The sequence below is a fragment of the Barbatula barbatula genome, assembly GCF_947034865.1.
Source record: "Barbatula barbatula genome assembly, chromosome: 16".
Taxonomy (NCBI): domain Eukaryota; kingdom Metazoa; phylum Chordata; class Actinopteri; order Cypriniformes; family Nemacheilidae; genus Barbatula; species Barbatula barbatula.
In genome coordinates, this window is record NC_136779.1 from 22,258,580 (window position 1) to 22,272,963 (window position 14,384).

The 14,384-nt window shown below is 42.1% G+C and overlaps 1 protein-coding gene across 1 annotated transcript in view; it reads right to left on the reverse strand.

The window, feature by feature from the left end:
* Positions 1-1,098: 1,098 nt before the first annotated feature.
* Positions 1,099-14,384, reverse strand: part of arid5b (AT-rich interaction domain 5B) — a 45,951-nt gene continuing 32,665 nt past the window's right edge. Inside the window, exons 6-7 of the mRNA XM_079477182.1 lie at positions 8,895-9,090; positions 1,099-4,530 (exon numbers count right to left, since the gene is read on the reverse strand). Of these exons, the coding sequence (XP_079333308.1) occupies positions 2,485-4,530; positions 8,895-9,090 (2,242 nt within the window). The 3' untranslated portion in view covers positions 1,099-2,484. The remainder of the gene's footprint in view (positions 4,531-8,894; positions 9,091-14,384) is intronic.

Sequence of the window (14,384 nt, forward strand, 5' to 3'; positions counted from 1 at the left end):
ATACACATGGCATTCTCCGTGTTATTTCTACAGTAGCCCCAAACGACAAACCGCTCTTCAGAACGTGTTTCATAAATACATTATCTCCTTCGGCATAGAAAGCAAAGGCGTGATGACATCTTAGTTCTGTGTCACGACACCGTAGTGCTTCCAAAGGGAGGGGGAGCGGTGGAGTGAGCCGATGGCTGCAATTCACAACCTCACCGCTAGATGCCACTAAATGTCCTACACTGGACCTTTAAGGTACACCGTTTATGATGTTTATCATCAATGCTCCCCCAATTCAGCTATAGAAACACTTTATGTGAAAAACAGACAGAAATGTCATTGTTAAATAGTATATTGTTGTTATTTGTGATGTGTCCCATCACCAGCAGAATCGTGTAAAACAAGACAGCACGGACATCACATCCTGATAAACCCTTTTCCAGTCATACAGGTTTGGGAAAACATTAAGAAAAGTAAATGATGAATGTTTTCATTTTTGGCTAAAAATGTTCAAATCTAACAATTTCCCTGCTATAAAAAATCCCAATGGTTTTCATTACAAATGCAGTTATGACACATCAGCTGTTTACCACTAAACTCAATATAAAATGCCTTGATGTAGTGCATCTTGGGTCTTGTTCCAGTAGGATTTAATGGCGTTCTATTGGTTCATCTGGCAGAAAACATCTCATCAACACATTACCAGTAGATATCCACAGAGAACGTTATAGGTTCCATGAAACCCAAGCAATAAAGTGCACTTTATAACAGCCGAGGGTGTTCAAGCACGACGCAAAGCAGAGTCATTAAAACCCCTTTAGCTGTTATAAAATGCACTTGTAACCCATAGCTTCGCAGGGCTTGTTGCGTTTATAAAACGGTTATCCCACATGCGTAGCAAGGATTCATAAAATAAAGTGATATTTAGGCTGTGTAATGCGGTCAGCAGTTATAAATGAGGGTATTTTATAACGGCTTAGAACTGGGCACAATCAGAATTAAGGACCAGAACTGACCGTTTTATAGTTCCCATTAGAACCATTACATCCAGTGGAATTCCTTTGATAAAAATGTAATATTGTACACATACATGTCTGGAGGAACTGCAGCTTTTTAAGTTATAAAACTGTTTATTATTCATTACAAAATGTTACATAGCAACCTTGAGTTTTACTCCAAACACTGTTGGAGTAAATACATTTCTTAAAGTTTAGTTTCTACTACCGATACATCAACTGAACAAACAAAGAAAAGAAAGAAAAATACAATTGATTACCCCTAGGAGTACTGTGTCGCTTTCATATTGTCTCTTGGTACTTCCCCAAAATCTTTTGTGCAAAGAAATCATGCCGTTTTAAACGAAAAACTTTTCCAGCAAATGTTACACTTCATTTAATTCAGACGCAAATTTGACTGCTGCCAGCACTTACAGACCTAAAACTTATACACCAAATAAAACCAATTTTGACAATCTATCCTTAAACTGAAACCGATGGAAAGTCTGTACGTGTGCTTAACTAAGTGCTCCTAAAATCTTATTTCCCCAAATGTAGTTTGAAATTTCATTCGTCTCTCCTGATATAAAAGTCCTCTGAGTAAGCGTTCACAAGTGTACACCAGCAAATACAAAAGGTACTCGAGTAGTTCTGTAGACGCTGCGTTTCTCCTCCTAAAAGCAAAGCCCAAAATGGCCCTGGAGCCCCACAGTTCAGAGCAGTCTGAGAATACAGTAGCGTGTGATGTGACAAACGCCTTCAGTTCGTGAAGGTTATGTCCAAGCACCTCGGTCCTACATTTGACAAACACATTCCACATGGCCCCGGCGAGCAGCAGCGGGTTTGGCCGGGTGTGCGGTGAGCTGAAAGCCAGGCCAGTTGCAGACAGTGGTCAATGAAGCTTGTAAAGCTACCTCACATTTCATCACTGACGTTTAAGATTCCTTCGAGGAAAGCTTAGTTCATTTTATTTACATGTAACCGTGTAACACGTCAAACTGCAATACTGTGTTGTCTTTGTTTGCATCTGTATCAAATGTGATATCTCATTGCTTAACCCTTGTAGGATTGAAAAACAAACCACACTTTTACATTAAACAACAACAAGAAAAACACACAGTCAAGAGTCATGTGAAAAGAGTTAAGCAGGCAGCTCTTCCATTATCATGTGGTAGTGTTTCAGACAGACATAGCACTGTTGCATTGCACTGATTTGTCGCTCGACATTCCTTTGGACACCTCCGTGGAAATCCTGCCCATCTCCACTTGAGCACCTGTGGCAAGGCAACGTGTATTCCAAAACTTTTGAACAGTGCGGTGTGTAAGCCGCCATCTTGGCCCCTGTTCTTTGAAATGTGCAAATCATAAACTAGAGTGGCAAGATGATGAAAACAGAAACGACGCCTCCCGTGTGTCTTTAAACACTGCTATTGGTAAGATACGTAGTATGACCGTGCTTGTCAGAGAGCGTCAAGTCCGAGTTACGCGTGGGTTGAGTCACCTAGGTGAGTTTAGTGCTGGGGTGCACTGAAGAGAGCTGAGGGGGACTGAACGCCGGCTGAGGGTGGAGGGCCGACATGGGGTAGAGGCCAGGGTGCAGAAGGTCCCCGTACGATGTCCCCAACTGGTGCCTGTACATGTGGGCGGGGTTGGGCGCCAGGTACTGTCTCTGCATCATCAAGGAATGAATGGCGAAGGGGGGCATGAGGGGTGAGAGCACAGCCTGGTTCTTCAAGTACTGCAGCGGATGAGAGTAGGTCGGCGTGACGTGGGAGCCCAGGCTTTCGCACATGTCCTGTACCTGAGATACAAAAGCCCCTGGATACAGCCCTTGGAAAATGTGAGAGTGCAGCGGGAACTTGTGACCCTCCATAGTGTAACTGTGCACTGCGTGCGCGGCTTCCGCTGGCTTCGCCGACTCGCCGTCAGCTTCCGGCGTCCGCGCATTCCCTAGGCTGTCCCTTTGTGTCGAGCAGTGCAAGGGTGTCACGGCCCGGATCTTCTTCTCTGGCGCTCCGCTCTCCAGCTCTTCGAGGTTTCTCTTGAGTGGCCGTGTAGTGCAGATATTCTGCGGGCAGCTTTTGCTGCCCAGAATGGGCCGAGTCATCTCATCCATCTTGTAGCCCGACGTGTCTTCTGCCCTGCCGTCTCGAACCTTCTCCAGAACCCTCGGATATGATTCAACTACCTTTTTATGCATGGACACGGTCATGGGAGGAACGCGACAAGCCCTGGGATGGTAATCTACGCTTGAGCTCTGACCGGTGCCTGCTTGATATAGAGAAGAGTTTTTAATGTCCTGTTGCATTGTGGGATGCGGGAATGTGGAAAGGGACGGTTTGTGAGGAGAGGGCTTCGGGAGGCTTAAATCAGTTGGTTGCTCCTCTGTTGCCCTTTCTTCGGCCGGGCCCTTATCTTTCTGACTGAGCCGGGCACAGTAAGTCAAACCCATACTGTCAGGATGCTGGTTGGGGGGAAAGCCCTGCGCTGTCTCACAGTCCCGAGGGTAAGCATCCCTGTTGAGATACTTGCTTATCTGCTCATTGTTTAGATGATGCTCGGTTTGCCGGCAGAGGTCATGCAGGTGTGGCGAGGAATAAAAGTCACTCAGGAAGCTGGGAGCTTGGCCGGGATGAGGCATCTCAGACGATTTCTCCACGCTGGAATGGGTGTCATTCCTCGTAAGATATGGCTCTCTTATCTGGATGGGCTGTGACTGGGCTAGAGGTTCTCCCTCACCACACCCTTCTTTCTGAGAGGAGTCTGTTGAGCACCTCCTATCCTCACTAGCCCGGGACTTAAAGCTCTGAGCATGCTGGATAACCGATGGCCGTTTGATCACCATGTTTGGTTCTGTTGTAGAGGGAGTCTGGGAGCTCTGCTGCCCTGTGACTGACCCCTCTGTACCACTGCTGGATAACCTCCTGCTGACTAAAGGAGGTGGTGGTCCATATGGGTAATTATTAAGAAGTCCTGTGCCACTGACCTGGGACAGCATCTTCTTCTTGGCCAAGGGTGACATGATGCCCGGATTGGCGCTGGGGTAGAGGAGTGGATTATAACTGAAGCACGCTTCTTCCTTTCTAGGGACTTCAATCCTCTCGGGTGGGATTTCTGGAGTTGTGAGGGGTTTCTGCTTCAGAGTGGGCAGCACCATTCCCACCTGGTTGTGGCTCTCCTTTGGTTCCATCTTTCCGAGGATGCCAGGTGGAACCTTGTACTCCACCAACCCATGCTGCCATTGGTCTGCTGTGTGTGAGTTGGCGAGAGGGTGGGCATGGCATAACGGCACAGCTGGGGCAGAAACGGGAAACGGATCACAGTCCTCTGATTTGAGTGGCACGCCATCTTGTGGAAGGGAGGAAAGCACAATCCCATTTGCACGTTCATACGTGCTGTGGAGCACTGGCTTCTGCTCTTCATCCTTGACAACCAGCTGAACACCCTCATCTTCAGAAAGAGGACTTTCAGGTTCTCTCTCCTTCATGACTGGACCCGGATGGCTCTCCTGCTTTACCAACACCTCTTGTTCCTTGTCCTCTTGTCCCTTTAAACACACACGTATAAAGAAATAACCGTTAATGACAGTTACATGTATAGAGCAAGAATGCAATACTTTTATTCTTACACCACTACACAATCAGTCATTTGGATTATGCTGAAAAAGGCGCTGTCAGTTTGTATATAGCCTTTTGGTTTAAAGGTGGTTTCTTACCTAAAATGTCCACTAACACAACCGAACAAACAAACACAACGCTTGCTAAAGGCCGAAATCTTAGTCTTAGTCAGGTCGTGTAGTTCACTGAATGATGCTTGGCATGAATCTGAGAATCTTAAAGCCTACAGTACAATACTCTCTGTACACAAATACCTTTTCTCTCCTGTTATAATCACAAATGAAATAAAAATCGAGACTGTAAATCGAGCTCCATATCGAAGAAATCTACCTCCAGAATCTCAAAATACACACAGATTAAAAGAGAGCATAAAACCCAGTCAGCAAAACCCAAGTGTGTGGAAGAGACAGCGAGACGCCTGCTGCCAGTCCTGTCATCCCGAGCATGATGCAAGCTTTGCACTCTGGGTAAACTCGAGATGACTTTCATCCACATATGCTTGCCGGAACTTCAGAGCGGTGACAGAGGTACGAGCTCCGCCCATCTATTCATCATCAGTGTTGGAGGAAGAGATGCGCAGATGTTTGACATCAGCTGGTGTCAAAGGAAAGTCTGGCTCGTCCCTTTCACTCCATTTCCCTACTCAACATGGATAAATGTGCATGTGGATAATAGCATGTTCATTACACGCTGCAGAGACCAACAGCTTGTTGATTGGCTCATCATGACATCAGATAGTCAAAGCAATAAAATTAAAATAGTCTAATTGGAATTACAGACTTGTTTCTCAATCAACGTTTGGCCCCGTGACATTATAAGGTAATGTTTCAAACTGTATCTAATAATTGGGGTTTTCATTTATTTTTGGTGTGCATTGGACAGTTCACCCAAAAATGAAAATTCGGTAAACAGTTGACTCCCATAGAAGGGAAAAATGACTTGATAATGTAACCTCTAGGAGATATAATAAAGCGACACGGAGTAAGCTTTCACTGTTATGCTGATGATACGCAACTTTATATTTCCTTCGAAGCCTCATGAAACACAGCAATTCCATCGAATAGTGGAATGCATAGTCGATATAAAAAAGTGGATGAGTAGCAATTTTTTATTACTGAACTCGGACAAAACTGAAGTGTTACTTATCGGACCGAAAACCGCCCTACGTAACAACCAAGAATACTGCTTAACTATTGATGGATGTTCCATAAAACCCTCATCTTCAGCTAAGAATCTTGGCTTTATATTCGATAGTACTCTGTCATTTGAGAACCAGGTCGCCAACACCTCTAAGATTGCGTTTTTCCATCTTAAAAATATATCTAAATTACGTCATATGCTGTCATCATCAGATGCGGAGAAGCTTATACATGCCTTTATGACATCAAGACTAGATTACTGTAATGCACTATTAGGTGGTTGCCCTGCAGGCCTATTACAAAAACTCCAACTGGTCCAAAATGCGGCAGCTCGAGTTCTTACACGTACAAAAAATTATGAGCATATTAGCCCGGTTCTGTCAATCTTGCACTGGTTACCTATAAAGCATCGCATAAACTTTAAAATCTTGCTTATTACCTATAAAGCCCTGCATGTTTTTTCCCTTTAACAGAGACCAGTGAGTGACGATCTCCAGGCACTGCTCACCAGCCCACAGATACTTCACCACTTTCAACAGAGGCACGAGCACAACCTTTAATCCTGGGGACACACGAGGAGCTAACTTCCCCACAGCTGCACTCACCTGTAACCCTTTCGTTGTGTCTCACATTAAATCACCCTCTGGGGCTAAAAAGTTTGAAGTACTGTGTCGGTCTCGTCTATGCTTGCCACATAGTCCATCACGTGCACTACGCTCTCAGGCGTCCGGTCAGTTGGTAATACCTAGAATTTCAAAATCAAGTGCTGGCGGAAGATCCTTTTCCTATCTAGCGCCTAAACTTTGGAACAGTCTTCCCTGCACTGTCCGGGAGGCAGACACACTCTGTCAGTTTAAATCTAGACTAAAGACGCATCTTTTTAATCTTGCATACACTACACTATCATAATATAAATATTTCAAAGATCTAGGCTGCACTAGTTAGATCAACCGGAACCAGGGACACTTCCAATAACAACTGATGTGTTTGTAGCATCAAAGAGTGCAGAACAGTTCTCTACTCTCAGCCAGTCTTGTCTCATTGTTCCAAGGTTACCGGAGCGGGCAGGACGCAGTCCATTCCCAGACCTGACAAATGCTGGACGAAGGACGTGGTGACTCTACAAAATTTCAGCCGCTATTAGATTATTAATGATAATCTTAAATCTAAATGTTTTTTTATTTTGTCTTGTTGTGCAGCACTGTCGAGCTTGTGCAGAGGCTGCTGTTTTTGTCAGAGGGGAACTGGTATCCCCTGGTTATGCCTGGTTTCCCTCCGAGGTTTCTTTCTCCTCCAATGGAGTTTTGGGTTCCTCGCCACCGTTTGCAGACTGTTTTACACTGTTTGCCTGGCCGGGGGGGCTGCTAGAATTTGATAGTTTTATTTAATTAACACTGCATATAGGAATTTATTGTGTGTCTGATATTTGACCTGTGTTTTGACCTGCATAACCTTATATGTTTTACTTATAGTCAATGTTTTCTTGTACAGCTGCTTTGTAACAATGAAAATAGTCAAAAGCGCTATAGAAATAAAGCTGACTTGACTTTTGACTATGGGAGTCATTGGGGTCCAAGAACATTTGTCCAAATATCTTTCTGTGTCCATCAGAACATTTATTCAGATTTGTAACTCGAAATACGACATTTTTATTTTTGTGTGAACTATCTCTTTAAAGAATTGAATCATGTTTAGCTAATACTGTAATACTGAAATCATATGTATTTCGACATTTTAGAACTTGAAAATGTTATTCCACTGTTGCAATGATGCTTTTAAAAGGCAAAACTTTGAGAACGTCTTTAAGCGTGGTGAATCAGGTGACCTCAGGGGTCACTCTGTGTCCTGCCCTTTGGGTTCTCGTACAAGTGGTCATAAATGGGTCCATGAGAATGCTGTAATGGGCTCAGCGTTTATCTCTCAATAGGTGTGATTGTATGTGATGCCTGAGGAGGAACAGAGCATCTGTACATGACTAACTTCTGTCTCTCCTCTCTGAGATCTATAGCTCTGAACACCATTTTTATTTTCTGTCTTGTACAATGTACAATCAATTACATGGTTTTGCAAATGACACAACATAACAGACAGATGAGCTCTGGAAAAGAATCCACACCGGCCTTTTTGTTTCCACACCACAATCTACAATGCCTTTCACGTGTGGCAGACATGAACACGTGCCGCTTAATGCCTCTGAAATGTGTCTAACTTTGACAATTCAAACACTCCTTTCATCTTGTCTGTAATCATTTGCTTATTCATGTGAAAATAATAACTGCATTTTCATTCTGTTCTACAGCCGCGCTCTTCTTTTTCATATTTATGCTTAACTGGAGAGACATTTGCAAATCACCATGGATTTATCGGCTTTCGTGGATAAAAATAAGCCCTGTTCTTGCAATTTCTATGAGAAGAAAAAAACAGAATGAATTGGCCCTTTCATGTTAGTTTATCAGATGTGAAAACATCTGCAATGGCAGCGGCTCTGAACACAACAGATCTTGTTTATAAAAGGAATCCTGTCATGATTTTATCCACGAGGAGATTATTTTGATTGATTTGTGAAGGTAATTTAAACAGATTTACAGAAATACGGAATCAGTCTCAGTCTACAAGTCACATGGTTTCAGACGGACAGATGAACATCGTTTCTACAGGAAAGTCTTTGCTTTGATCACACCGATACATCATTGCCCAAAAATTCCCATTTCTGAAGAAAAGCCACACCGACAGACAGTAAATGACCCATCATCATTTGTTTTTTAATGTATTCAAGCAGCGTGGGTCCTCGACTCTGATCATTAGATACGTGTTGTTTATTGTAACTTTCAGACACGACACTGTTTCCCTCCGGACTCGAAATCTCGAAATAAAAGCTGCGTTGTGTGAGGTGATTGACAGATGACCATTGTATGATAAGAAATAATAATATATCAGAAAGACATATTATTCGCTCTCCACGATTAACATAATATCACGTGTGGAGTTTTCATGTGTTCACGTCTGTAAAATGCTGGTAAATAAGCAGGAATGCACATAATATATGTTTATTGAGTTGTGAAATGAAATGTGGAAAGCTGTTCTGGGATCAGTGTCAGCATCATTTCTGGAAATGGAATCGATGTAATAATGATGTTCAAGACTGAAATACCGACCTGTTCTGGGACTTTCCCCGAGACCTCCTTTTCAGTCCGACACTTTGCATTTTGTTCGTCTTTAGGTCGCTTGATGACTGTCAGTTTTGTTTTGACAGGCCCCTCCGGACCGCCACTCTCTTGTTTGCGGGATTTGGAGGGGGGGAGCGGTTTGTCCTCCTCTCCTTTGGTAAATCTCTCATAGGGCAAAATGAGCCTGAGGAAAAGAGGAAAGTGAGACGGGTTAGTGGAATGAGGAGTGACGCTTTATTGTCTTCCTTCCCTGATGATAATAATCATCTGTTATCTTACACAAACTCACGCATGACGTCATCAATCCATACGCCTTACTTTTTACTGTGAACTCTGAAACACTTCAAACAATGTCTTCTTGTTCAACATGTGATAAGGTTTATATTGTATGCGTTTCCTCAGTAACCAAATAAGTAACAAAAACTAAAAAAGGTGTTTTAAATGATTATTAAAAGTCTAAGTCTGACAGGTTGACTATAAGGCGTGTTAAAACACATAACATCTACAGTATATGAAGATGAGATTTTCAAAAAATCTTGATTTTTATTATGTTATCATGTATTTTTTGAGTTATTATGGCTTTCATCAAAACAACCAACTGTAGTTTGATTGATAGTAATCGGAATGCACAATAAAAAACTAGATTTTTGAACACTTTGAAAATCTCATTTTGGAAACAATGTATGTTTATATATATATATAAATAAAAGGCATTTAGAAAGCATTATAAATGAAAGAAGGCATAGTGAAGAGACCTTAAAAATACAAATGATGCAAAGATCCAAGATATTCTTTTAGGAAGAAACTGAAGGTATGAAAGTCAAGCGGTCCGTAGAGGATAATGATTTATTTCAGGACATGACAGTTTTGCTGGTTCACGGGAATCTGAGACGCGTTTCTGCTTGTGTAGTTTGTATAATGCGTCGCATGTGATGAATGAGTCTGGCTGGGAACTGTTTGAGGAATAAAACAGATCCACCTTAACATCATCAAAATACACTTCGCAGAATGATAAACAAAATAAATTGATGTTAATGTCCCTTTTTTAATACATTTATATCATAATAATCTTAAATCGAGTGAATATACTTTTATTTCTATGAGTATTTGGCAAGCTAAACGCCTTATTGCACTTCACTGGGAAAAGCTAGAGGCATCACGAATACTGAGGTGGTTCACAGAGATGGAACTAAATATGTTAATGGAGAAAAAACGTATATTATTAAATGCAAATACAAAGCTTTTGAAGATGCCTGGAACCCCTTTTATGTCTTTTATAGAAAATGAGAACGGAGACATGTTCAATGGAATAATGTTATTCATGTGTAATTTGTGTCCTGTAATAGGAGGTCTTAAAGATATGGGTTGTTTCTGTATATTTTATTACTTTTTCTTTATTTTCTTTATTTAGGTGTAAAAATATATGAATATTATTTGTGATTTAAATATATATAAAAAAACACGTCAAGTCCCACCAATTACAAACCACGAATGCAAAACAAGGTCCAGAAAAAGCCCTTAATACAACACCGGCCTTTCAGAGCCGGTTCTCCTCTTTCGTATCAACCGGATCACTACCGCACAAACGCTGGTCTCTTCTTTCTTCATTGTGCCTTAATAACATCTGTCAGGAATTCAGTTTGGAAATCTAGTTTGGAGCCGTGTGTTTATTGGACACAGAGATGTCCGGGCCGAACCGAGCACGTTCAGACAGGCCGTGCAGGAGAACTATGCCGGCTGAGGTTTGGCGTCCGGCCAGCGGCAAAGTTAAACAGCGGCCCCGGAGGGAACATTCATCTTCAGATCCCATTACCACAAGAGTTTAAACATGTTACAGCTGCTAAAAGTGGAAAACGACTCGGGCCTCGCAGTCAAATGAAAATAGCGGACAGCTGCCAAATACCTGAATAACACTGTAATGTTTCAATCCGTGTTTACATAGCGGAGGCCTAATAATGCACACAATGACTTATCTTGTTCACGGCTAATCCTCCCAAATATCTCTCGTCTGGAACGAACGGGAGTTTTGCAAACCCTCTCTTACCGAGATCTGCCAAATAATCACCTTGATATTCTCTCCAGAGGCATGTTTGTATTTGCGCATGTACGTCTGGATTTTCTGTGCGTGAGTGCATCGAGATAAGAATGGAAATAATAACCCCGTCCCGCTCGTAAGGTGAGAGAAGTCAGGAAATAAATCTCAACTCATTCTCTACACAAGACCATTTATGGCAATAACAAGTCACTGTTCCTTCCCATTTCCAAGAAAAAAAGCACTCGGAAAATCATTCCTTACAAGTTGAGCTGTGGAGTGTTTCCTCAGAGGGGAAACGTTTTGAAGAGGTTGAGGGCGTATGTGAGATTTACATTTTTGTTATTTTCATTGAGCTCAGCAGCTGGCAGATAGACAGCAACACAACTGTATTTCATAGAGCCGGCACCGATGCCAACAACTGGAAATATGCAATTAAATGTTCCTTTATGACACAGACAGAGAGAGAGAGAGCACAGCAAGGGCAGAGATTGGCTTTTGTTGAGAGAATTCAACTTTAGTTAAACCGCACAACTTTATCTGTGGATGGCTTTCCTTCCCTGTTTATTAATACTTGAGAACTGACATTTTCATTAAAACATGAAAAAAAAACAAGGAATGATGTGACTATTAATCTATTTTACAACTTATTTCTATGTCACTAGTAAAATGTGCACATTTGTGACATGTTAAGATCAAGGTTGAAAACACAACACATCAAAGAGATGCGAACAAGAAAAGATAAAGACCTTCTAAAAAAGGCCAGATGTACCGTTCCGTCACATATGAACCAGAAGCCTTCATGATGCTGTGAATGTGATGATCAACTGGACACGTGTGGCTGGAAACCGCACGCGTCTCATTCACAACAAGCTTCCAGGTCACATGTCAGGTCTTGTCTAACCTCCAGTGATGTCACCAGCGTCCGGCTGAGCTCTCAACATCTGAAGAGCATCCCAGACCCGTCTTCATATCATGTTTGTTCTGTGTTATGACATTTCTGCTCAATGAAAACAGCGTTTCCAAGTCAAAACCCTCTTCATCAGAGAAATTTTGTTTCAACCGTTTACAGTATGTGTCTATGGAAGCAAATACACAAGTGTGATTTCAACTAAATATAAATAATATTTTTAAATATAAATAAAATATTTATACAATAAAAAAGCATTTGATTTATTAACATTAAAAGTATTCTTTTAAATGTTTTCATCTATATGGTGCATAGTTTTTTCCAAAAATACTACACAGTCCCGACTGCATCATAATCACAAAACTGTGTAAAAACATAAGTTGTGTAATGTTCAGGTGCTGTGAAAGACCCCCAAATCCCCCATCGCTTGAAAACTAAAGACAGCCAATCACACCCATCACAGACACAAGATCAGGAATGTAAAGAGCTCGGCCGTTGCTAAGAGGTTGCTAGGGTGTCCATCTCCATCTGTGAATGTTTAATGTCAATCTGTGGGAGTTATGTGCTGAATACTTATGGTCTGGCAGGTGAACAAACCTTGAATCCAAAGTGTGATGATAGTTTTAGCGATGCTTACTTTAGCAAACCCCTCTTACTGTATGAATCCACTAAAGCCTAATTCAAACCACTAACATAAAAAAACGCCTCAAAGTCACAGTTTATGAGACACCTTAACCCTGCTCAAGTGAATCATAAAAGACAGGCAAGCCAGGAAAAACAAGAATTTCTCAAGGCATGAATTTATTATAGTCTGTGTATACAGTACAGTGATAAATATTCGGTTGTTTAGTCTGACGTCACGCACCACCATATACTGTTTCCAGGTACAAACGCTCATTGGCAAACATCCAAAAAATGGTTACATGCGCTCATGGCGAGCTCGGAAAACCACGATCCTAACCTTTATCTTCGTAAGAAAATCCCACATGGCCAGTCAGTGATTCATTTATTCAAATAATGATGTCGGAGATTCTGTAAGCCTGGAGACTGTAGTGTATACTGTGAGCTAATAAAGAGAACTTCTCTCAGCTGAGATGCTAATGAGATTCTCTCAGTAAATTACATACAAAGTCAATGCAAAGACGTTCATACGTGAACCCCTCCAGGCGGTGCAGACGCCCCAAAGGTTGAAAATATTTGTCATTTTGTTATCGCGAATTTCGAACTTTTCCGTTCCGTTCCACGCTCTTTATTGCTCGCGGGAAAAGTTATTTCCGCGCGAGTGACGCGAAATGACAAATATTTTCAAACTTCGCGGAAGACGAGATTGCTGCACGTTCGCGTCTGTACGCGTCTACTGTACTCTTTACTAGTTTCATTCGCGTTTGGTGTGAACCCAGCATTATAAAACACTCATTTATATAAGCAACTCCATTCGAATTAGGCCAATTTTGGCAATCGACTCAACTTTTCTTCATCATACAGTTGATATTTCAAATAAAACATTATCCATTCAATCTCATGAGCAACACCAGAACAAAAACAGATTCCTCCAGACGTCCACATGCAGATGATGAGAGATGTAAAGTGTATAACTGGAAGTCTACAGTGTTGGGTATCGATGGTGAGCGGTATTTTATGTCCTGTCATTTTGTGTTTTTATAGCTTCTGTTGGTACATTGAAGGAAGAAGCTGTCCTGAGGTCCGTGGTGTTTTCTGCACTGAGAACAGACCCTGCTGGATGTAATGAAGAACCAAAAGAGGAGAACTTCATCTGCTGAGAGCGCAACCACAGGAGCCGGCGGAACTGAAAGCCCGAGGACACTAAACATGAGGTCAGATTTTACACCTCAATTACGACTAAAGCCCGGCTGAATGAGGTCCAACACACGGATGATATCGACCATTCCACGTGTGTTCAGATAAATGACTGTAAATAAACCTCTGGAGTCTTACAGGAGCTCTCGCTCTCTCTAATTTGTTTGACTTTTGTCTGAAATTGAAATTGATTTCTTAAAAGAGAGTAACAACAGAAGACAGTATTTACACGCTAAGCCGTGTAAATAGAGAATCCGACATGGCGGGAGCGCAACTGGCTCTGAAAGGGAATGGAAGAAGATTGGTTTACTGAACGTTACACCTAAAGCAATCCGTTTAGACCATGTGCCCGGGCGCGCCAAACGTTTTCCAGCCTTTAAACTAGCAAAAGTGGATTCGGACACCTCCGCAGTATGCATTAAACCATGCGCTTAGATCGTGAGAATAGGGCCCTTATCAGTTAACGTTCGGATAACAAGTGTCGGTTCTCGGTTAGGGAAATGAACCGAAATGAGCACGGATCGATCGAGACGTTACTGAGATGTTTTCTAAAATGACAAGAGACTCCAGGTGCTCTCCTGTATTATGACAGAAATCTCATTTGTGACTCCACATCCCTGTGAGGTCAACGGCGAGGAACGGCTTCATCTGGTTTTCACCGGTGTGAATTAAAGATGTCCTACGAGTCGTTCAGGCTTCTCTGTCTTATACAAACATC